At 39.7% G+C, this 25747-nt stretch overlaps 1 protein-coding gene across 1 annotated transcript; it reads right to left on the minus strand.

Moving 5' to 3' along the window:
• Positions 1–1390: 1390 nt before the first annotated feature.
• On the minus strand, positions 1391–17277 carry ALDH7A1 (aldehyde dehydrogenase 7 family member A1). The gene is made up of 18 exons (XM_059873816.1): positions 17070–17277; positions 16915–16968; positions 15866–15931; positions 14185–14265; positions 11756–11879; positions 10991–11123; positions 10334–10378; positions 9924–10001; positions 8985–9082; positions 7975–8016; positions 6277–6371; positions 5355–5439; positions 4967–5073; positions 4271–4387; positions 3734–3831; positions 3497–3570; positions 2683–2758; positions 1391–1888 (listed from the first exon to the last, which is right to left on the minus strand). Exons 1-18 carry the CDS (start codon positions 17247–17249, stop codon positions 1834–1836), a joined length of 1608 nt encoding a protein of 535 aa, XP_059729799.1. The 5' UTR covers positions 17250–17277; the 3' UTR covers positions 1391–1833.
• Positions 17278–25747: the final 8470 nt, after the last annotated feature.

A 25747-nucleotide genomic window follows, 5' to 3' on the forward strand; every position in this document is an offset into this window, starting at 1 on the left:
AAGTTTAGCGTGCTTGCTATGCAGCCACCTCTTGATCATATTTGTGCATTTATTCCATTTATATTAGTTTTCACATGAAGATTTGAAGTCCAGGCAAACATTAGACTCACCATATCAGTTTTGTTTTGTTTATGAGCTAACCTCCCATGTCTAAAGCCAGATGGCAGAATCAACCTTATTTCTCTAAATTAAACAACTAGTCTTGGGAGATTATTTTACCCTAAGAAGAGCTTCTATTTTCAAGAGAAAATCAGATGTGACATGAGGCTATCAGAAAACTATGATAAGCAGCAAGAAAAGAGAATTCTTAAACTAATTTTCCATTGTTAAGAGTTTCATAGTAACATTCAGTACCACAGAATAACATTAAAGAGTACAACTCCTATGAATTGGTGCTATTTGCTGAGCAATTATATTTGGGAATTGGATTGTTTCTCTGCCATATCTGCTAATGTTTATCTGCCTGTTTAGAGTATGCCAGTTCTGTGTGTTAATGTACAACATTCTTTAATGAAATGGCCAGACACAAAGAACTAGAGGAGAGGACACTCCGAGCAGTAAGAGATTCAGTAAGAAATAAAGCTTTGGCTGACTAATGTTTGATTTACAGAATGTGACACCCAAAATACCTTGTATAACACAGATGTAAAAATCTAAACATTATGCATTTTAAAATTAAAAACAAAGCTAAAAGCAGACCAGCTAGCATTATGGTATGGTGGACTTTCAACCCACTTTGAATGGCATTGCCATCAAAACAACATCAAAATAAATCAATAATCAAATCAGATTCCTAGAATCTGAGCCCATAATAAACAGTTCTGCCACGTTCAGAGACAGTGGAAATTTGGTATATGACATTGAGAAGAAATCCTCAGAAATAATACATTAAGAATCTCGGAAATTCCTCTGCGGAAAGCTAAAATCAGTGTAGTAGCACTGTGTCTTTTCTCATCCTGAGTCCTGAGCAAGGCTCCTAAATGAGCTGTTGTTGCCTGTAGTCTCCAGTGGCCAAAAGAAACTCCCAGTTGTGGTGAAACACAAGTAAACAATATGTCTTTCTCTAGAAAAGTATTTCCTCTGACTGCATCTCCAGTTCTCATCTCCAGCCAGTCTGCTCGTAGGGTATCACAAAAGCTGTGACAACCTGAATTGTCTGTAACCCCTTCAAGAGTTAAATGAGATTACAAGACACTGCAGTAGACCTCTATCTCCCAACATATGCTGAAAGTCTCCTTTCTGAAGGAGAGGCAGGAAAACTAAAGCAGCGCTTTTAGGCCAATGATTCTGTTCCCAGCGAGCAACTCAGCGTGAGTGAGATATGAAAATGGATAATCCTCTGAACATTCCTGCTCAAAACCAGTGAATAAAACAAATGAGAAGCCCAAGATATTTCACAAAATGTACCTTTATTTATTCATTGAAAAATAGCCCTATACTGCAGCCCAAATATCCCCCACAGCACCAGTTAGCTGCAGGAAACTTGGCACACAGTTTGAAATGTGGACATCATAGCTGGAAATATCAGCAAAAGGTGGGGAGGGGATAGAGGCAGTGTTAGTACTGAAAGACAGTGTTAAGGCAACAGGTTATCCAGGCCACCTGAACCCAAGGTGGTTAGCTTTAGTCACCCTCCCTTCCTCCCAAAGACAACAGACTTCTCATTTGAAGACTAAATTAGTAAATATATACATATTAAGTGAAGCAATTTAAGAGTAGCTGATTTTCTGACAGAATTGGTTTCACATAATTAATTTTTATCCCCATGATGCTTAGGAGCTGCTTGATTCAGAAATTCTAGGATGGTTCATAGCACAGCCATTCATAACGTGGTTACTGAAACTTGATTCCTTGAGCCAAGGGCAAATCTTTGCTGTAGTTGATTGTACTGAAAGAGAAACAACAATTTAGAGACCAGACTTAATTACTGAGACAGATAATGCAGTCCACTTCCTATGTACAAAATGCTGATTCCTGTCACATCTAAACAACATTTCTCTAAAGCAGTTTGCCTACTTAAAATCATGAACTAACTTTACTCCAGTTTTCAATATAGTAACCATGTACAGGAAAAGACCACATTTGCCATTAACTCTTCCTTTATGAAGGATCTTATTTCTTTATATCTATTTAATCTCTTACTAGAACATCCAGATAGAAAAATCAAGGTGGGATTTCTCATGTTCGTAAGTCCTTGCATGGAAAAAAAAGAGAGCACAGGTAAAAGCTATGGAAGTCAGCAGAGACTACCAATGCTCCTTCACTATTGGCTGTCAGGAGATTTGTGGATACATACCACCACATAGCTGAATCACCTACCAGAGGCAATAGTGGTGCCCTCATGGTCCCCTCACTGTGGTTGCAACTCAGTGTACTTCCTGACAAGTCTGAGTAATTTTAAAGTTGAGTTTAATTAATTAATTAATTTTCAGTTGATTTTAAAATCAATCAAGGGTGGGGGAAAACCCCAAAACCACCTTATTTTTTTTTCCTTTGGAAAGTTAAAATGTCTTTATAAAAACCCTTCAAATCTTTTTCTGCTATGAATGTGAAGAAAAGGCAATTACACTTATAGATGGTTATCTCATATTCAGTAAAGATAGTAGCCTTGTAGTCAAAGATTTATATGTTTTGAACTTTTGGAAGTTCATCTGTAATTTAAATTTATTTGGTCTGTCTTACCAAGTAGACCGCCTCATATAAAGTTTCCATGAATCACTTCCAGATTCTCTTCCCCCACCTGTATGCTTTTCACCACCTGTAGCAAAAACATTATAAATTAAAACCTATTTTTGGACATGGGAATCTGGACTAATTCCAGGAGGTAAGACATTTTTATATAAATACATGGGAAAAACTATTCCTTTCCCTTGTCATCTGAACTAAATTACCACCCCACACAACACACACAGCTAGCTCTCTCCTCATGCTTGATCCAAAAAAATATCTCCCTGGAGTTCAAAGTCTCATCGTGGTAGCACCAGAAGACCTTGTTATAAAAACATTTGTCTTAGCACAAGACAAGAGTACAAGAATGTGCTGGTTCTTGTACTGTTTAAATGGTAAGGTTAATACTTCTTCCACCCCTCAGTTCCTTAAGTATATAAAAAAAGAAAAATAAAGGCAAAAATTTTTATTTAAAGATTTTCTCACAAAAATGCTACATGCCATACATCTTATATAAACTTGCCAATATACAAAGAATTGCCCAAGATTATTTTAATGAAAACTTTACACAGTTTTCCACCTGGCCATATCTTCAAATATCTCCAGAATATATCTCTGAGTAACATCCCCTGGATGGAGGGGAGGAGAAGGAAATACTACATGTAATTTTTAAAAACCTAATACAGCCATTTTTAAAAGTTTAAATCTAACTACTGCTAGTCAATATCTGTCTTCTGCTAAAGTAGTATGATTCAAAATTAATTTTCATTTCATCACATTTAGTCATTTAAATGGACTGATTAAAACTGACAAAGCACAAGTAACATACCAAAAGCACCTCCAATCTCAGCTCCACTGGTTGGGATGTTAACATTCACAATGCCACAGTCAGATCCCTTTGGCCTAAAAAAAAGATAAGGCACAATTCCTCCTTAGGATCAGGAAAGGTTCCCTCCTTAAAATGAGGCTGTAAAATGCTCAACTAGCATTATGCAGAGGTTTACAAAAGATATGAAAGACCGATCTTATGTACCTCAAGAAAGTATAAAAATAACTTAAACTGTACCCTAGCCAGCGGAAAATCCTTCCCAAATCCTTGGTAAAGATACTGCTGGAAAGACCTTGTTTTACTTCATTATTCCAGGCAAAAACCTCCTCTTCCTCCTAGAAGAAGCATGTGTCATTGGTTAAGCCATGACTACCCAAAGCAAAGCAGTTACAAAGAAGCTCTGAGAGAAAAAACCCAATATACCCCATCCATAATGCAAATGTACAGAATGGCACTGGGCAAATTCACATGTACCACGTCAGCAATACCTCCACTGCTGAACGAAACACAGTCTGCTTTTGAACAGATGTGAACAGTATCAACCATGAACACTAACAACAGGAATCTGTTCCTGTACAGATTCTCATTGTAACTCCAGCTCTTCATATAAATGTATCTACACAGTGAGTTGAACAGTGGTTACCTCACAGTGCAGAACAAGAGCCACCACTTCCTGAAGCACTGGGACAACTGCACAGATGTGACACGTCTGAGATCTCTCTCGTGACTCTACTGTTACCGTCCTTGACACTTGTTTCACCATTGTTATTTTACCTTAAATTTCAGCACATACAATATGGGGGCAAATGTCTCAGTGTGGACAATGGGCGCGTTATGAGGAAGGCCAGTCACAATGGTTGGTTCAACATAGTTCCCAGGGCGATTTATAACCTTCAAAATAAACAAAAAATAACCAAGTAAGTTCCAATCAGCATCCTGCTTAGTATTAGTGTAGGAAAGGAATCTTTCATGGCCTGACCACTACAGTTGAGAAATCAGAAACAGAAGGCCAGGTAGGATGAGTAACTTAAATTTTACTTATTTAAGTATTTAAAATATAGAACCACAACTTCTGTCCAATAAGGATATAATTAAATTGTAAAGTCTAGCAGCTGAAACTTCCTTCCTCCTATTTGTAAGCTACTTAGAATTTTAAAGTATATAGAAGCTGCCAATGAAAGACAAGAAGCCCCAGAACAATAAGTCAATGAGAATAAAACATTCTGTATGACAAAGATGTACAAGTGGTTGTCTTGTATCTCCAGTATTTCCTCAATTTACATAATGGAGATACAAGACTACCACTTGCCTTTACCCTGAAGACAGGATTCCAATTCAAATAATTCTCAGTCTGACCAACTGAACATCCTGTAGTGGCTGACAGGACAAGCTGAGGTACAAGGCCATCATGTTACTGTATTTTTTCTCCTAGAGCACAAAGTGTAGCAGGGAAAATAAAAGTTAAGTCACCTTTCCACCACAGACCACAGAGCCACCTTGTTGTTTTGCCTGTTCTACTGCGTCAAGGAACATTTTCACTGCTTCTTTGGTATGAAGAGGCCCATACAGAGTGTCAGCTAAAAAAAGATTCAGAAACATACTTTCATCAAAACTGTATTTTTGCAAATATTCTTATCACAACATCTTAGAATTAACTGTTTAATCTGCCCAGGATGAGCAGTATTAACCAGAATCTTCATCTTTCAGAGTCTATATTCTAAATGAAACCAGCTATTTCCACCCCCTGGTAAATTGCCAAACTCAGATCATTTGGATCTATAATCACTTCAGAATTTAAACAGAAAGAAACCAACAGCAACTAGTTTCCTAAATCCATGAGATGGAAATAGCTACTTACAGTCCCATGGATCACCGATGCGGACCTGGGCATAGGCCTTGGCAAGCTTTGCCACCACCTCATCATGGATGCTTTCATGGAGAAACTAAAACAGAAAGTTGTAAGACAGAGCAGCCTATGTAACTACTCCTGAAGTACTACTGCACTCTGAAGGGGGCTGAATGAAGAATGGAAATACTGTTGTTCATATTCAGCAAATCTCAAAATTAAAAAGGGACAGAGGCCAAGGCCTCTGAAACAGCACTAACACCAGAAAATTATGTAAAATCTTCATCATAAAGACTTAAAACATGCCAAGAAACAAAAATCTGTTTTAATTTTACCTCATCTCAGATCAGTGCAATCTATGTGCTCTGTAAACATTTCAGTTTAGTGTTCTAGAACAAACACTCCGGAAATTTTATTGCTCCAGTTTGAGGAATCACTGCCCATCCAATACTCCTGAATCAATTAACCCACATCCATTTTGCCCAACATCTACTGAACCAACCCAACTGTGACAAGACAGACACTGACACTATAACACTGTTGAACTTGTTGAAAATGATTGGTTAAGAATTAATAACAAAGTAGGTAACACACACACCCTTGCTTTGCTGCAATATAAACATTGAATCAAAATTTGTAGCAGTCACAAGCAAAGCTCTGGCAATGAAAACAGAAATACAGAACTTTGCCAAGTGCTATCTCCCTGACTTAAAGCACATTTAGAAATACATACAAAGAAACTGTTTGGAGCTAGAATTACACTGGAATGAAATGATGTTCTTATTTTCCCACCATACTTTTTTTGACAAATATGTGTTTCAAATATTATTTGTTGCTCTTCACAGTATTAGGAATTGTTAGGCATTTTCTGAGCCAATCTGGAATTAAGTTAAAATTCAGAGGTACCCAAACCAGACAATACACATTTACTCACCAGCCTTCTAGCAGTTGTACACCTCTGACCTGCTGTTCCCACAGCAGCAAATAGAGCAGAAGGAATGACAAGGTTCAGATCTGCGTCTTCAAACACTTTAGAAAAATTAAAATATGAGCATGTTACTGGAGTAAACAGGCAATTCACAGGACTTAAGATGCTAAATAATATTAGAAACTGACAGGTAGGTCAAGAATCTTTAGGAATAGTTTCACTAGCACAGCATGGTAAGATACAGAGAAACACCTTGAAACTCCTACTATTTCTCCACAGCTGGAATTAGACACATGCAATTTGACATAACTATAGATTTGAACTACTGAAGAGAGCCTTTTGCAATAAAGTTTGCAAATAATTCCAGCTTCCTTTTAATTCAGGAAGCTATAAGTAATTTCCTACTATTTCTCAACCTTGTCTGTCTCTCACTGAGAAGTTTATCAGCATAAAGCAGCAATCATAAAGTGTATACACACGGCCTTGCAAAAAGCACAGCTAAAACACACAGGTGCACAGTAATATAAAATGTACAATGAGCTGAACAAATCCATCTGACTAGAAGACATTGAGATGTTTTATAAAGCTCAAAGGATCCTCAAAGTACCACTCGGCTTAACCAGTCCCAAAAATCTCTTAAGCATCAAAAAGCATTATGAAGTTTAGGATGAAGTCCAGGAAAACAATGATCATTGTGATCATTCAAAGTCAATTCCAGAAAAAGTAGAACTTTAACATTAAAAAACAAACAATTTTCAAAGCATAAAACAAGTTTATACTGCTGCGTACAAACCAGCATAGGAAAAAAGAAGGAGCTGCTCAAATGTGATTAAAAGAATAGATGATGTAGCATCATGTTTGTACTTCAACAGTGTGTATTTGTAAACAAGCACATTTGTCCAGAATATGAGAAAGGTGACACAAAAGGCAACAGCACAATAGGACAGCAATTTAGGTATTTATTGAGCTTATACATTCTTTCCGCCATGTTGCTCAGCTTTATAGTATTTATGTTGTTTTTCTAGGAACTGGATCATACCCTAAGGTACTTAAACCTGAAAAATGTGCTACTGAAATAAATACCTTTATGCTTTTCTTTCAAGTATCCTAAGTATCTTAGACTTTATATATATGTACTTATACTCTAAAATGCTAAAAGATTATATATAAAAGTGCAGTCAGGCATTTCCCAGGGAAATGGTGGAGTCATTATGGATGGAAGCATCCAGAGGGTATGAGAATGAGGCACTTGGGGACATGGTTTTAGTGATGAATAGGCTGTTGCTGGGTTAAGAGCAAAAGTCAATCTTAAAGGTCTTTCCCATCCTTAAAGATTCTACAACTAAAACTATCCTAAAATCAAACTTACTTAGCTTATCATTGTTCACAACCCATTACTGAAGCTTACTGCTTCTCTCATTCCATTCTCCTCTTCAACACTGATTACTTAAAACACCTTGGAATCACACTTTTTGTGTTAAAACACTGCTCCCTCCACAATACCAAAGACAGAAAACCCCTCCAACATTCTATTATTCTACATGAACTAGATGTACTTTTAAAAGCCCAGTTGCAGGGGGTGGGGAGGGCGGAACAAATAAAAGAAACAGAAAAAAAGGAAAAAAAGTGACAATTAGCTACGAATATTTGCATACTAGCTTCTAAATATCATCTATGGGACTAAATTTCTACAGCGTATATTACCAATAATGGCATTGTTTCCTCCCAATTCCAGCAGGCTTCGACCTAATGAAAAACACAAAATAAGTTATGCCACGGCCACATGTATTCATGGTACCTTAATGAGACTACCTCTAACTAGAGCTAAGCTTCATGAAACTTATTTTTAAGGATAAACAAAATGTCTTAGAGATCACAGTCTAGCCAAAGGAGAAAATGACACCAAATACTACATCTATCGCATGGCGTGAAGATACCTGCACCGCAGTTATGGCACAAAGAAGTTTAAAAAGATAGGCAAAAAATAGCACTGGAAAGAAAAAAATTAAACCAGGAAAAAGTTGCAGCATAAATAGTATGACATGGATATAGGATAAGGTCCTACAAAGACCAAAATGCACACAAAATTTAACTAAGCTCATTTATTCCCCTAGCAACTCTTTATCCACAACCTGAGACCAAAAAATCACAACCTGTATCTGAGTGAATATTTGCTATCTGTTCTGGTTTCTGGGAGGCTTTTTTACACTTCCATGAACTTCAAATGTATAAAACAAACAAAAAAAAAAAGTTTGCAAGGTGTTGTTCACAAACTAAGAAGTAAGAATCCAGAAGCTGAGATTCTTGCCTGTACACTTTTAAATATTTGCAACAAAAACAGCACCTCAAAAGTCATCACTATATTTATCAGGAGTAAAAGGTGAGGGGGGAGGTATTCACATATTCTATTCACATTGGCAAAAGACCACAAGCTCTGCTTGTTCACCCTAACAATCTTCATACAATTAAACACTAATGGACACCACCACACCTCTCCCTTCTCCCCAAATTAATTGTAGGACTATGGATTTGTGGATAAAAATAATAAAACAAACAAAACAAAAACAAAAACAAACAAACCAACGAAAAACAAAACAAACAAAAAAAAAGAGGTAACACAGCTGAAAACTGTGTTACTGTTATTTTAAAATCTTACAGGGCACTGCTTCCTTCACCAAACATGGAAAGAAACAGAGAAGAACCCACACACTCACCAAATCTCTCCTGAACCATAAGTGCTACTTGTTTGCCCACTTTTGTGCTGCCAGTGAAGGACAAGAGGTCCATTCTCTCATCTCTCGCCATTGCTGTCCTGCACAATGGGACACAAAGCACTGTGCTCAACAAAAGACACACACAGAAAAGCAGCTTGCACCTTCCACATACATCAGCTTCAATCAGGGAGAGCTTTAAAGCCAGAGCCATTTCTTTGAAACATTAGACGACTGAGCTAACGGCAGAAAAGTTTCTCCTTAGCCAGAAAAAAGGAACAAGACTGTTTCCATCCACCTTTTCAGGCCAAAAAAGCATCATCTGTAGCAACACTGACATTCAGTCTACAGTATATTGTGAGATTAGTCCAATTGTTATGATCCACAAGAAAACATGCAAATCTAATACTTTTTTTAATGTCTGCCATATGTTTTGCCTTCTCTTAAAATACTCAAAAGATAGATCTGAATATACATTTGCACTGGGGATTTCCTCATTGTAAAAATCAAACAAAGTGATTTGGATTGTGCAAGCACAGGTATACCTCTGCGAGCAAGTGCAGAGTTCTGCACGAGCATGGAAAAGGGAAGTTATTTTCCTCCACAACTAATCCAAAAGGCATTATACACTGAAAACTCAAGAACATGGTAAGGGGAACCTAATATTAGCTGTACTCTTTGGGTGTAAGCATATGCAGAAGTAGAATATAAACTTAGTCATGCCTCTTCATTAAATATCCAACAAGTTCTTTGCAGCTGATCTCACAAAAGCAAGTAGACATACATATTATATTTAACGCAGGGCCAGAGTTTCAGACCAGCTGATAAAAATCATGGCAACGTGTGCATTCCTAGGGACTAGAATAACTTCACAAGAAGTACCTCAAAGAATATTTTTTTACCTTTTATCAAGGCTCACGAAACACAAGAAATATTACCTACCCAATGTCTGCTCCACCACAAACCAGAGAGCAGATTGCTCCAGGCAACTTGTTATCCTCCAAGACTTTGGCAATTATCCTGGAATCAAGGAAGTAAAAATGTTAGAGATTTCTTACAAGTGCAAATAGGGAATGAACCATTAGAACTGTCTGGGGGTTTTGGGGTAGTAGTGGTTTGGGGTAATTTTTCTCAGGAGTTAATATTAGATCTACAAGACTTAGTAATTACCTATTTTAAGGAGCCTACTTTTATTTAGTATTTTAAAATAAGTGTTATTGGTAATGCACAATAAGTATTTAAAATGTTAATATAAAGTAACAATAAACCTAAAGGAAGTATCACTATGAAATTTATTCTTTGGAGAAATTTTCCTTTTTATTGAGATGAAGACCAAAGAAACCAGAACTCACTTTGTAACAGCAACACTAACAAGGGATGTTGTAGGAGCACCTTTCCTAGAAAGAGAAAAAAAATATTTACATTATCTTCCTATTCTTTCCAATTCTTTAAGAATTAGAAATAATTCAAATAAGTAATTTTTAGGGTCTCTGATCTATAGCATGCTTTGGTTAGGTGGTTTTCAGGTACAAATTAAGACAGGAACTCAAGCATTTCCTTCTTCAGCTGAGCATTCAGAACTTCTGCTGAAATCCATGTGGACAACGTCTAGGCCAGACTTTAAAGTGAAGGAGGTAGATGAAAGCAAAGTAGGAGATAGGAGAGAAAGTAAAGCTACTTATTTCGATTTTTAGTCTTAGCTGTACCAACTTGGAATATATTAACTACCACAGCTGCAAGCCCTCGCCCTGGGTTCTTTATTCACAGGCCATTTGGCTAAGTCCTGGATGGATCTGTACCACAGTACCTCAAAAAAGAGGTTACCAAAAATTTTTAAAAAGTTCTGATTAAAAATAAAGAGAATTTAAGCTAACATTAGATAGAATCAAATAACCAGAAACACCTGACACATAACCAGAAACACCTGACACTCAATAGCAATTTCATGCTTAGGTTAATAGCTTTCCAACTTAAAAATACTGTTAGCAAGGTGGACAGCTACATCTTACCAGAGGCAAGCATTTCCACAGATCATTGCAATCGCACTGTTCCACCCATAAACTGCCACGGGGAAGTTGAAGGCTGTGATGACTCCCACCAGCCCAACAGGATTCCACTGCTCTATAAGGGCATGGCCAGGTCCTGAAAGCAAAGCCACAACATAATGCAGTTTTCATCCATTTAATGTTTGGGGGTTTTCTAAAAAGGGAAAATAAGAAAGCAAGATATCTAGCATCACTCTTCAGTCCACCACAGCCTTAGCTTGCAAAGAGCTCTGTTATTTGTGTTTTGCAGCTTACCTGGATCAAGGTTAGCTAGATTGTGCACAAAGCTAATGATCTGACAACATAAAGTTCTATTATTTTAGCTATTCAGTTAACATAATGATGACTTGGGGTAATCAATAACTGACAAGGAGGTCTCTCCTTTCTAAGTACACTTCAAAACTGTTTACATATTTTTCTCTACCACCTTTCATCAATAAAGAAATCAAAAAGTATCTAATGCTTCAAAGAACAGAGAAAATGGATGGATTGACATGCTTATCTGTCACTTCATTAGGTACTTCAATAGCTGGCACTACTGCCCAGCACATCTATTCCTAAAGCTCCTTAAATAACACACAGAACAGAGATCTTGATGCACTACTAGACCGTATATTTAAGACACACCTCCATATCTTAATTTCTTTAAAGAAAAAAAAAAAACAAACAAAAAAAGATCAATAAACAAAAAACTCCACAAACAAATCCAAAAAAATTACACATACTTACTTTCTGAAGGCAAAATAGGTCCACCAATCATTCGGGACAAACCAACAGCATAGTCACAGACATCAACATACTCCTGCACTTCCCCAACACCCTCGACAAAAATCTTTCCCATTTCTAAAGACACCTGAAAAAATTCAGAGTAAGACAAACTTTTTTACAAAATTTCCTTGGATCCCTAATATATTTTAATGACACCCTTAGTGACAGGTGTATCTACTCACCAAGTAAGATTTTAACACACATTTTTTCATTACAAGAGATTCACCTCTTTCCCAGTTATTCAAAACTTAAAGAAACAACACACTAAACAACTGGACAAGGGTCATATCCCAATACAATAGGAAGAAATTAGAAAAGGAAATTAATGGAAAAAAATGTTAAAAAAATTAATGAAAGGAGGGTCCAGCACTAAAGAGGTTCATATGATTAGATCAACAACATCAGCAGGCTTGCCTACATTGAGGGCTAGGCAAAGAACAAGCTGGAAAGGAAGTTTTGCTCCAGCAAAACAGCCACTTACATTTTTCATAAGCAAACTATTCATTTTACAACATCTCAAAGCAAATTTGAGAGATTTCATTTGCAGACACTGCTGAAAATGCTTATACACATGTAGTAGTTTAGTAACCTGGGATGTTTAGGATCAATTTATTGAAGTTGATCTTAAACTACATCTTTCTCTTAAAATTATGTTAGATTTCCTCAGTTGAAATACATCAGTGAGAATAAGCTGGTTATTTGAAGATCTCATCACCCAAAAATGACAAAATTTGAAAATTTGGGAACTCAGAAATCACCTACTTATTTCCACTCAGTTTTGTGGTCATGCTCTGACAGCTAAGTGTGGAATTCATGCAGACATCACCTGCCACTTTACACTGATGACTGTACTTTAAAAAGACTGTTAAATGAGGAATCAGATTCAAATGATTTCCACAAGATTTTTCTCTCCATGTGAAAGTTAACATAAAGATGACTAACTGTATTTCTATGAGGCTTGTGGTCATCTCAAGACAGAAGGAACAGTCCCTATCTGTGACTAAAAACAGAGGAGCATCAGACATATTTACTAAAAAATACAGCAGTGGGTCTGTAAATGCAGCAGAAACACCTGGATACTTCACCAGGGCATGGCAGAGTGAGGCTGGAAATTTCCTACAGCATATGAGAAAGATGAGTTTCTATACAGTTCCTTTACACATATCCTAAAGCCAGGCAAAGTCTTATAACCTGAATACCTACTGCACTTCTTTCACCCTAAAATTCATCCCCAATCCTAGCAGAGTTGAACACACATATTATCTGTTTGGGAAAACTAAGAAAATATGGTAAGAAGCCGTAAGTTTTGGTCAAGGAATAGAGAACAAACTTCTGTCTGTCCACACTCATCAGGGAAGCTCTACTGTTTTTGAATACAGAAGTACGTTGGCACTCTAATTCCACAACAGGAACTGTGCTGAGGAGACAACATCAAGGGAAACAGCAGAACAAAGTTTTGAAGGTTAACAATATGGGCTTGACTACACATGGAGTTATTCACTGACAGCTGTTTCTGAACAGCAGCACAGACAGGCAAGCCTCGCAAAAAGAAAGTGGAAGTTCCCCACTTGACTCCTTTTCTTCCCTAGCAAGAAAAGGAGTAAAGCAAGAGTTTTAAAGGAGTGGTCCTTCAGCCTTTATGTCCTGCACAGCACTGCAAGATCATCTCATTAAGACCATCTCAACTTCTGAAGCCTCATATTTCCACATGTCACTTGGCAAAATCCTGCCGATCACCAGAAAGAGCTCAAAGTTAAAAGCTCTGTATTAGAGGAAGGACTTTTTCAAGATACTTTTAGTATGACAAAGTGCCCTATCTGATAGACAGGAGGGAAAATAGCAGGACAACAGTTCTACCACTCTGCCCAGAGAGGCCCATAATAAATTTTCTTTTCCTATTATAAATTGTCAATTCACAGAATCACAGATTATCATGAGCTCAAAGAGATCCACAGGGATCAAGCCCAGCTCCTGGCCCAGCACTCTCTCCAGGAATCACACCATGTGCCTGAGAGCATTGCCCAAATGCCTCTTGAACTCTGTCAGGCTGGGTGCTGTGACCACTTCCCCAGGGAGCCTGTTCAGTGCCCAATCACCCTCTGGGTGAAGAACCTTTTCTTAACAAGTAACCAAACTCTCAGCTGACACAGCTTCATGCCATTTCTATGTCATAATAATTTTTAACTTTTTTCTTCTTTTTAAAATTAAAACTTAATTAGGGAAGCTAATGGAACTAACAGCAACTACTTAACAATTACTAAGGTTAGTATTGCAGAGAGAACTTAGTATTACTGAAAAAAACCACCAGTTTTGACACACGCCTCACCCTCATTCCCCAATTCCCCCCCCCCCCCAAAAAAAAATGTAGGCTACTTCTTAAAATACCTTACCAAGCTTCCTAGAACTTTGATTTTTTGTCTCAGGGCATCACCAATCTGTCGCACTACTTCTCCACGTTTAGGTGCAGGGATCTAGTCAAAACAAAACAGAAGAATCTATGTGAGATTGAAAATCTCTAACTCCTGCTGTATATATACCGCTAGTTTTCTGTCCTTGTAGTAAGCAATCACTGATTGCTGCGTTTTTTGGTTTATCTTCCCAAGACACTGTTGCTTGTTCCTTTTTATCATGTGCACTGCTTTACAAGAAACTGTTTTCTGCCTCAGAGACTGATAATAGTACAAATATTTTGTCCATTCAAAACTTCAGTTTCACTAAATATTGCCAAAAGCATTCAAATTGTTAATTCTCTTACTTCTGTTCAACTACATCACCCCCAATGCAACCAATCAGCTGCACCTCAAGAAACAAGCATTTTTCATAAAAGTGAACTTACTGGTTTCTGAGCCTTGAAATGAACTTAATACCACACTTTCAAATTTTCTTTTAGTATGATATTTACTTTGTTAGCAGAAATTAAGACACATAGAAACCTCAATCATGAAAATATTAAGCTCATACACCAATTCTTAATATTTTTTTCATGTGGTACCAGTATAGTAAATAATATTCAATAGCCAAGATCAATTTGCAAGCCATATGCAAGCAGCTCTCTGTAAAAACAAGACTAAGGAGAAATGCATAAATCATGCAAGTATATCTCTTTACAGGCAATATCTTCCATATAAGCTCATTACAAACAACACAATTCACAAATTTATAACAAATACCTTTGAGGAAAAGCCTTCAAGAAACATTTGATGTGTTGGTTCTTTATCTGTTAGATTGCTTTCAGATTATTTCCAAACATGTTATGAGTTACCAACATTATACTCCCAAATTGTAACAAAAGACCACATACTAACATATCATGAGGAAGCTGTTTTGTTCATCCTAAACTTTGTTGTCTTCAGACAACGTAAACTACGCTGCTGGCTAAAACACAGAGTGCACATCACCTTTTGAAATCCAGGTTTCAGTTTCTACCAAAGAAACAACAGGTAGCTCTGAGACCTAAGCCTGGCACAGTCATCAACAGAATGGGTGCTGGCTGGACAAAGCAGGTAGAGTGGCGTGGGGAACTACAGCTTGCTAAGGAAAAATAGCCCAGCTATTATATACAACATAACAGTAACGCTTTTGAACCACAAAGCTGTTCTGTGAAATATCAAGACAGCAGGTGAACCAAAAACCTTCATGTTTATAACCAACAGTCTTCCTCACACCAGGAGGACAAGAAGATCAACACAAGTTACACCACCAAATACTCCACAGAGCTCTCTCAGAAGAGGCAGCGACAGGAAGTTAAACATGCACAGGGATAGTTTACTTGCTACAAGGTTTCTGAACTTCACCAGACCTGTTGGCAACAGCTCACAGGTACAAGCCTGGGTAAATCTGCCAGAGTTTTCAAAACAAACATACCCCACAAGTCAATGTCCTCATCTTTGTACCCCAATGGTATCACACAGAAACTACCTGTGTTTGTTTCTTGAGGTCTCCATTGCAGGTTTTTGCCCTAATGCACCACACACAGTATGAACACATTTTTACACCTTCACCTTATCGGGCAATTTAATAGCTGGTCTCTGACAGAGATCTGTACTAAAAGAGAAGTCCCCATTAACTTACGTCAGCCCAGACCTTCCATGCCTCTTTAGCCTTCTTTACTGTTTCTTCATAATCTTCCAAATTACCCTACGTGAAGAAGCACATCAAAGTTAGGAAAATCACACACCCAAAAGAAATGCCACAAAAAAGCTTCTGCATCCAATTCAACATATTTTTATAGAGTACATGCACTACAGAATTTCACTTTTATAGGATGCTTGTAACTTGACACAATTTGGATAAAATATTACAAGTCATCTGACGCCACTGTCAATGAAAAGCACATGTGGCATCTAAATTAAATAACAAAAAAAAAAAAAAAACCCAAACAAACAAAAAAAAAGGAAAAAAAAGAAAGAAAGAAAAAAAAAACACTAGCAGAAATTTTAATTTGGATGTTAGAGGAAGCTCCATATAGAATAACGGTTTCATATATGTTTGTATATATACATACATACACACATATATAATTCCATCAGCATCACTGGGCATCAAGGGCTAATTGAGTCCTAATGCACAAAAGGAGTAGGTTACTACAACAGTGTCATTCTTACAGTAAAAACAGTCACAAATTTACTACCTAATCACGTTGCTCTCCTTCCTACTTCCTCCCAGGCCACTCATCCCTACTAAATAGGCACAACCTGCCCCTATTCTGCAACTTCCCTAAGAACAAACGAAATGGGAAGGGAGGAGCCCTCGCTCTTCCCTACAATGCTTGCAAGAGTGAGAGGCGGAGGGCTGGGGAGACAAGAATTCAAAAAAAAAAAAAAAAAAAAAAAAAAAAAAAAAAAAAAAGCAAACAGGCTGTTTTTCCTCCCAGGAAAGCAAAGCCGCAGGCATATTGCCAGCAGTAGGCCCTGGCTGCGGCGAGTGCCAGCGACCGCCCCGGACTGAACATCCCCTGGACCCTGACGTGGTATCGGGAGTTTCGTGCCCTTCGCCACCCGGTTGGCGGACAGGGGCAGCGCCCAAACCAAGGCTCCAGGACGCCTCGCTCCGGTGACAGGGCCCGCGGTGCTGCTCCCGCCCCGTGCCCGCCGCGCCGGTGGTGCCCCGGCCGCGCTCACCTGCCGGACGCTGGCGATGGGCTCGTTGTTGGCGGGGCAGTACGTGGTCACCACCTAGAGCAGGACGGGAGCGGTCAGCGGCAGGGCCCCTTCACCCGGGGAAAGGGGCGCGACACCCCAGGCCCTGCCGCCCGCCACCCCCGCGCCCCCCGCACCTGCCCGCGGCCGCCCCAGCGCCCGTTGTACACGCCCGGGTTCTCCTCCTGCAGCCCCAGCTCCCGCAGCCACGCGTAGCGCTCCTGGCTGATCAGCAGCGTGGACATGGCGGCGGCCGGCGGCGACCCTGCCCTCGGCAGCGGCAGCAGCGCAGCGAAGGCGCGGCGGAGCCCCAGCATGGCCGGCGACCGCCAGCGCGGGGGGACGAGGCAATGGCGGCCGCGCCCCGCCCGCCCGCGGCCATTGGCGGCGCCGCGCTCGCGCCCCCCGCCCCGCCCCGCCTGGCCCCGGCCCTGGCCCCGCTGGCCGGACTGGCCGTGCCGGGCCCCCTGACCTGGCCCCCCTGACCGAGCCCCCGTGACCGAGCCCCCCTGACCTGGCCTCAGTGACCCCCCCCTGACCGAGCCCCCGTGACCGAGCCCCTCTGACCTGGCGCCCCTGACCGTGCCTGACCGACCCCCCCTGGCCGAGCCCCCCTGATCGAATCCCCCTGACCCCACCTAGCCGGGGCCCTCGTCCGGGCCTCCCCCGTCCCGCTCTGGCAGCGCAGCTCAGCCCGTGTGCTGTCCGAAATCTACCCACACTCTGCTTCTTTTCAAGAAGGGACGACTGAGATGGGACCTCATCAATGTCTATGACTATCTGAATGGAGGGTAGCAAGAGGACAGAGCCAGGCTCTGGTCAGTGGTGCCAAGCAAGAGGATAAGAGGCAACAGGCAGAAACTGGTGATCGAGAAGTTCCACTTGAACATGAGGAAGTGCGGCTGACTAAATCCTGGAACAGATTGCCCAGAAAGAGTTGGAGTCTCTCTCGCTAGAGATACTCAATTGCCATCTGGATGCAAATCAGTGCTATGTGCCCTGGGATGACCCCACTTAAACAGTCAGGTTGGACCAGATGACCCACTGTGCTCCCTTACAACACCGTCCATTCTGTGATTCTGTGTGATTCCATATGCCCTTCCAGAGCTCCATCGGCAGAGGCATCCCCAAGTCAGGTGCTTCTAATTGCTGCAGAAAATAAGAACAGGGGACATCAAAACAAGGAAAAAAGCATGTAGCTGTCCTTATGTCCTTACAAATAGTAATACGTGGGAGTATGCACAATTCTTTCCGTTCTCCAATACCATGCTTGAATGTCAGTTAAAAATCTCAGTGTCTTTGGCTTCTGAGCCAGCCACTTTATCTACATGCCAGTTTGTGAAATTACAACATTTTTCTTTCCCATATGCAGGACTAACACACTTACTTGATATGCACTCACCTTGCAAAACTGGAAGTGATTTCTATCCCATATTTTTACTGTAGTTATGCTTTAGTGGCTTTGAAAATTTAGATGACTCACTGTGATAATGAAATATTGTTTGTTTTCAGGAATCCAATATTTTCTGAATGACCAAATCAATAAAGAATAAACCTCAATACTAAGATTTAAATGTCTCAGCACATACTTATAGGATAGAAAAGAAATGCCACTGCTCTCAAGAATGCCATTGCTTATTTTTTGGTTTTCCACAGCTACACACTTTTCCTTAATGTGAATTGCATTAACTACAAATAATAATTTGCTCTTTAAGAAATGGTTGTTCAAGTAATTTTTTCAAATGAAAAATATTTTTGGATGATGTAAACAGATTAGGAGTAAAAAAATAGTCTTGGCAAGGTTCAGGAGCTGGCTTTGCCTTTGGCTTTGTTGCATGCAAAATCAAATTGTCTCTTTTACTTGGAAAATGTATTTGGGCGCTATAAAACTTGTATCAAAAAGATCGCAATGTTTTCTTTCTGCAGACCTTTACCTTTTTTGGCTTTATATACCTTTACATGATCAAACAGGTGTTTCACAACGACATAGCTGCAACCCATGCATTGTGTTCTAGCAAGAAGGTGGGACTCTCAAGGTCCCAGGGGCTGAGGCATGGGAACTGAGTTTCAGTTCCACAGTCTCTTCTCATCACCATAAGCAGGCAGTTCTCTAGCAACAGCAGCACACAGCTATTGGTGCAGTAGCCACTGGTTTAGCCACAGAGAAAATCTGAAACCCTGGCACTGTGCCTGACTTGGCTTCACTCATACTTTTTGCTCTAGAGCATCCAAGCAGATGAAAATATCACTGTCATAGGTGGTGCCAAAGTCCTTTCTGGAGGGACTGGGGCCAACTTGTCTGCAAGCAGCCAGTGATCATGATGCCGGGCTAACTGTGCGATTCACATGGGAATTAACCATCCACTGCATGAAGATGTGCTTAGATCTTCATTAAGCCTTAGTGAGAGGCCCAAGCTTTTTTTCTTCCTGCTGTGCTTAGTCCAGGTCCACATCTAAATCTAGGTATATCTCCAGAAGTTGCATGCATAACAGGGATGTGAATTCAGGCCAGTGTCTGAAATGAAGAACAAACACAATGTGTGCTCTGTCCCACAACTGCAGAGCAAGGCTAATCACAGGGGAGTTTGCAGGATATAAAAACACTGTGCAACAGCCAGATACATGGAGGTGGGAGTGGGAGGAGAAGCCCCACATCACACTACTGTATGTAAGTTTTTTCTGTTTGTTCTACATGGGCATCCTGAGCTTGACATTTTTAATCTTTATTAGTCAGAGTTTAAGAGAGAAATTATCTGTCTATGGTAAATTTAATTTGCTTTGTGATCATGCTAACATGACAATTTGCATTCTCCCTGACTTAGATGTGTTGTATCCACCACTGAGCGCACATCTTGAAATTTGTGATATTTAAAACTGGTCATGAAATATTATTCTGCCATAAGGTTATAATTAAGGTTGCTAAAATGTTCACTTCAAACAAAGCATTCAAACAACATGAAAAGATTAATTTCAGTAATGCTTGTGAAAGTTGGTAAAAATACGTCCTCATCTTGTCCATCAAAATTTCCTTCTTTCCAGATCTGATCAGCTGAGCATTGTCACCGGAGTTCTTGGCTCCAGCTTAGGGTAAGAAACATTGTAGTCAAAGGGCCTTGGAAAGGGAGGTGGTTCATCAATATCCCAGTCATGAGACAGACTTTGAATCCTATGAAGCTGTGCTCTTGGTTTCTGGATTCACTTCAGATGTAGTTCTTCTTTCTTCTTTGCTTATTTTCTCATCTGTGGGAAAAGGATATTGCATCTTTAAAGCAATATCCAAAGAGCAGTACCTGGATACAATGAGGGTGGAGACCAAATGTCCATGTTCAGGAGGTCTCAGAACCTTTACACTTTTGTGAATATAGAACAGCTTCAACATAGTACAAGCAATTCAAACAAGAGGAGTGTGGAGGAAAAGGAGGAAAGCTTCCAAAAACATGCTTAAAATTTTACTTCCTTTCACATACTTTTACAGCATGACAGAGCCTTGCCTCAGAGCAGCAGGCTCCTCTGTCCTGTTCACATGACTGTGATTTCAGTTTATTTTCAGAAGGAACTGTGTATTTTTCTCAGTAGTAGTACATAAAGAATTCAAAGAACTATAGTGATTCATGCTTTCAAAATAGTCAAATCTACAGGGGGAAAAGCAAACAACAAAATGTCTCTCTTGACCTGAGATATTTCAAATCAGTGCTTTCACTTTTGTAGTTTGTCAGTTACTCATATTTTGACGTTTCCTATTTATACTGCACTGAAAGTGAAAACTGCCAGAAATCACTTCAATCCTAAGAAATATGTTGTATATCCCATAAAGACAAAATGGTTTGAGGTTTTAGGAAACAACAACAACAAACCCAACAAGGTATTTTGTCATGTGCACAATGCATCATGGAATTTAGTGTGCTTAAAAACAGATTTTGCATATTTAGCTCCAAGTCACAGTGCAACGGGCAACATTATACCATCTGGCAACAATCAGCAATGACTCAATACAAGAAGTGATCAAGTGATCAGAAGATCACTTCAGTGGGATCTGGTGCTGAAAAGGAAATTATTTCAGCAACAACCTCTGCACTGTGGCTTGTCCTCTTTCCATGTTGTCCATGCACTGGTAACCAGAGAGTTGCAGTTATTCCATTTAAAATGAAAGCATCCTTGGGTGCAGCTTGATGACCTATACCAAAACAAGTTCCTCTACCTTTTATATACCACTTTTACCAGAAGGCAGTTTAGAAAGTAAGTGACTATCAGTAGAACTATTTCATCTCTAAGGAAATGGAAATCCAGATAAGTTGCTTCACACACTAATGAGGGAAATCCCTTTGGATTTAATTTTCAGCCTGGTATTTAGCCTTCAGGCCTTGCTACTGTATCATTATCAGTGTCCCATTGTGTTACAGCTCTAGAGTTCTCATATAGACTGCAACCGTACTAAAAGCAATTTCTTCTTTGCAAATAAGACGGCTCTTAGTAATGTAAAAACAACTAGCAAACCCATCTTGCACACACTTGGCTTCTCATGGAAGCTGTGTATATCTTTACACTGCTGGGTGGAATAAATGGTGATCAATTATGTATTTTACTCAGGCTAGCTGCCTGTCCCTGGTGGGCTCTGCCAAGGATCAATACTGAATTCCACACTATTCAACATCTCCATAAACTGTCTGATGATGGGATTGAAAGCACCTTCTCTAACTTCACTGCTGATGCCAAATTGGGTGATGAGGTGAATCCATCAGAAGGGAGACCCATCTTAGAGAGAAACCCTGACAGGCTGAAGGAGTGGGCAGGAGAGGACAGAGTGAAGACAAGTGTAAAGTCCTGCACTGAGGAGATAATCAAAGAACTCAGGACAGGATAGGATCTGTGTGGTGGGGGAAAAGCCTTGCTGAAAGGGATCAGAGGGTCCTGAGGGACAGCATGCCAGACATGATTCAGCTGTGCACTGCAGCAGTGACAGTCGCAAAAGGCTAGAGAACCTGCCCCATGAAGACTGAAGGAGTTAGGCCTCTTCTTCAGGGAGAAGAGAAGGTTCAGAGGGGACCTAATCACTTTATTTGAGTACTTCTGGGGCATCTACAAAGAAGATGGAGGCTCTCTTCGCAAAGAACTACATGTAGAAGACAAAGGTAAGAAGGTTCTTTCTTACATTGGAACAACCTCCCTAGGGACTTGGTAGAGTTCCCATTGCTGGTGGCTTTCAAGGTGCAATCAGATGAGGTGCTAAGTAATCTCTTGTAGGTTCTCTTTCCTACAAAAGGACTTAAAGATTTTCCAAAGTCCCTTCCATGATTCTCTGGCATATGTGGTGTGTGTTGTTCTAGAGAATATATGAGCAATGGAGAGAAGCACAAGGAGAGGTGCAAAAGAATTTAGAACTTATTTGAAAAATTCTGATGGATTTGAAGTACATTTTGAATGATGCTGAGAACTAGACCATATGGGAGGGGTAAAAAAAGGGCAGTGTTTAATATATACATGTGGATTTTGGAACAACTTTGTTATCATCACAGGGCTAGACTGTCACTATAAAGTAGGCATCCTAGAAAGAGTTTAATTGCCAATTTTTATGTTACCACATGAAAAAAACAAACCAACCAACCAACCAACAAAAAAAAAAACCAAACAAAAACCAAACCAACATAAAACCCACATAAAAAAACCCTGAAAACCCCCCAAAAAACCAAAACAAAAAACCCAAATAAACAACAAAAAACCCAAAAAGCAAAACACAAACCAAAAAAGCCAAAAAAACCAAACGAATCAAAAAAACCCAAAACGATAACAACAACAACAACAACAACAAACCTGAACCAAAACCAACCAAACAAAAAAACCCCAAAAAATCCCAGAATACCAGATCATGAACTACTTGTAAAGGTGGGACTTAAAAAACAAGAGAAAAAAAATCCCTGTATGTTTAAAGGGGCTTACCTGGAAGTTTAAACAGCCAGTGAAAACTTTTGTGCTGCTAATAGTGCTGGGGCCATGAGCTGTGCATTACATCCACCTGTTGATTAGCAGTTGAGGATAGGAAGCAACAGGCCAATCACACTCAACATTTTTCCCATGCTGATAACTTGTGTCTCTTCTCCTGTAGTATTTATGATAGAACCCTGACTATGAAGGAAGTTTAAAAAACGGATGTTTGTGAAGCCATCATAACAATTTTTGCAAAGGTTTCTTTCAAGTGTAACTTAGCAGCTCAATGACTAAGTGGGTGGTAAAGTTGCTGTGAAAATAGCAATTCCCCTCTGGGAATGTAATTATTCAGTGATTTGCAGATTTGCATTTCTTGGTCTTTCAGTTGCATTGCTTGACGAGAAAGGTTGGCTGTGCAGATGATACAAGCATTAGGCAGAGTTCTCTGTGATACATGAAGAAAATGGCTACAAGGACATTAAGAAATGCAAAACAAAAAAAAAGAATCATTCAAATGTTAGCTAACATGAATATAGATTTCATTATGATAACTTGCATATTAGATTAACAGGGGTGAGAGAGTTAGGGAAGAGAACTGACAAGAATGAAATTAGCAGATATTTGACAATACCTGTCTGTTACAGAGGCATCATATCCTTTCATATCTTTGAGATACATATTTAAGTTTAAGCCCAGGAATATGTACAGATAGCAGAAAAAAAAATTAAACATTTCTTTATGCTTCACTATCCAGTTCAATCAAAGCATGCAACCCCTGGAGACTTGGCACAAGATCAAAAGAGAAAGGAATTCAAGAGCTCAAATTCCATCTGAAGCTCCACAGGTTTTGAAGGGCAAAGATCACCTTCCCAGGAAACATGGCTCAGCAGCATTCCTCCTTCTGGATAACATTCCCATGAATATTACAGATTTAGGGCAGAATGGGCCATTTCTAGAAGAGCTTGAGGCTTATTGGTATGGAATAGTTCAGTGTTATTTCTTAATTCCAATCTAGAAAAAAACCCTTCCTGTCTTGATAGAGAGGTGAGGAGTTGCCCTTGATCCAGTCAGCATCCTTAGACCAAATGGACCTGGAAAGCCTAGTCCCATGTATAAGTACAGTGGTTACTGATCTTTCTAGGCTGAGAAAAGTATTGCCAGGACTCACCTCTTTTTCCAAAATGGAGGGCAATTATTTAACCTAATTTTTGAAGCTGTTCAGTTGTGCAATACTTTCTTCTTCTAACATACAAGCCCTCAAAAAGAAAATATCCACTTCTGTACAATTATACCAGTCAAAGTAATTTTTCATTCTGATTTCAGCAAAACATCCAGGAATAACTAACATTTCATGGCAACTCTGAAATACCTTAAAATTGCTGCCAGCATAGAACTGAAAACACCACTCAGACCACCCAAACACATTTTAAATATATCATTACCCTGATCAGTGTATTCCACATTATTGGTTACTGTGTAATGAAGTCCACTTAGTACAAACTGTCTGCAACTTAGTTTTATACACAGTGTCAGTTTGTTCAATTCCAACTACTGCAGCTGTAACACACCTTCCATTTGGAATTCTAACAAAGTCAGGGGGCAGTCTTAATGGATCAGTGCTGAAATTATACGAGAGTTGAGGAATCTGAACTTCCTAGGAAGAACTGTGAAACAGACTGCCAAAATCAATCAGATCTGTGAGAAATCAGGTTTGAAGGTAAGGCCCAGTGACCAGCAGAGATATTTTGGAGTATTTCATACCTGATGGGAGCAGTTGCTTGCTCTGTCTTGGACTGCCACTTTCTCCTCTTGATGCCTATATAACTTAGATCAAAGTTACAAGGTGCTTATAATACTTGAGTTATAAGACATCAATATAACCTGATATATCTATATAACCTGATACCAGTATAACCTGAATCATTACTTTCTATGTGTAAGTAACCTGAATCATAGCCTTTTATACCTATATAACCTGAATCCTAACTTTTTATACCTATATAACCTGATAAAAAGTAACTTTCTATACAATGTAATGGCTAGTATGTGGTTAACTAGCTGCTTAATGCTGAATAGACAAAAAAGAAGAAAAAACACACCCGGTGGATAGCTTCAGAGACAGATAAGTGTAGCACTATGAGAAATTGGCAAATGTGCTGTCAATTAGCCATAAAACAAAGAATTTAGGCTGGCTGGGACCAGACAGACCAAGGAGCACCATAACTGTGCATACTCTGAAGACAAAGCTGAGAAGTTCAGACGTGAAGAAGACCTTGGAAGCCTTCATCAAAGACCCCTGACGACCCCCAAACTGGGGAGGGACAAGCACAGTGCAGAAGAGCTTTTTATTACCATGAGATCATACCATGTAAATTAGTTCTGGCATGTATGTGATGATGTTGTAGTGACATAGTGACACGAAGTAATACTTACTGTGTAAATATACCACAGCACTTGACAAGGGTGGGTGAGTTAGGTGATCTCTCCTCGCCACCAGGGTTGCAATAAGCAAATACATGCTCCACAGACACAGGTCTGTAGGGATTTATTTCCAGCCTATCTTTCAGGCATCACTCTCCTGCAGCCTCATCTCCAGCCTGTGGTGCTGGTGAGCAGGCTTGCGAGCGCAGCTGATGGGTATTTTGCCATCTGGTGGCAGTTCACAGGGAAAAGATCTTTGTCACCAACACTCGCTGTCCCGGAGGAACATAACCAGTGTGTGCTTGTAGCAGCTGCAAAATGGTTTTCAGAAGATTCATGGCTGCACAGAACTACCCAACCCCTGTAGAGACCATTATCTGCCCACCTGCATCTCTTGAATGTTTTTTGCATGCCTGTGGAGGCACGTGAAATTAAAACAGAGAAGCTCACCAGATCTATTTCTAGAATGCTG

The sequence above is a fragment of the Haemorhous mexicanus genome, chromosome Z, assembly GCF_027477595.1.
Source record: "Haemorhous mexicanus isolate bHaeMex1 chromosome Z, bHaeMex1.pri, whole genome shotgun sequence".
In the NCBI taxonomy this organism is placed as follows: domain Eukaryota; kingdom Metazoa; phylum Chordata; class Aves; order Passeriformes; family Fringillidae; genus Haemorhous; species Haemorhous mexicanus.

Excerpts from the sequence above, each read along its gene's own strand:
- ALDH7A1 (XM_059873816.1), bottom strand. The coding sequence starts at position 17,249 with ATGCTGGGGCTCCGCCGCGCCTTCGCTGCGCTGCTGCCGCTGCCGAGG. Across the intron at positions 10,002-10,333 it reads GTTAGTGTTGCTGTTACAAA|GATAATTGCCAAAGTCTTGG; the intron begins GTGAGTTCTGGT and ends CCTTGATTCCAG. Across the intron at positions 6,372-7,974 it reads AGGAAACAATGCCATTATTG|TGTTTGAAGACGCAGATCTG; the intron begins GTAATATACGCT and ends ATTTTTCTAAAG.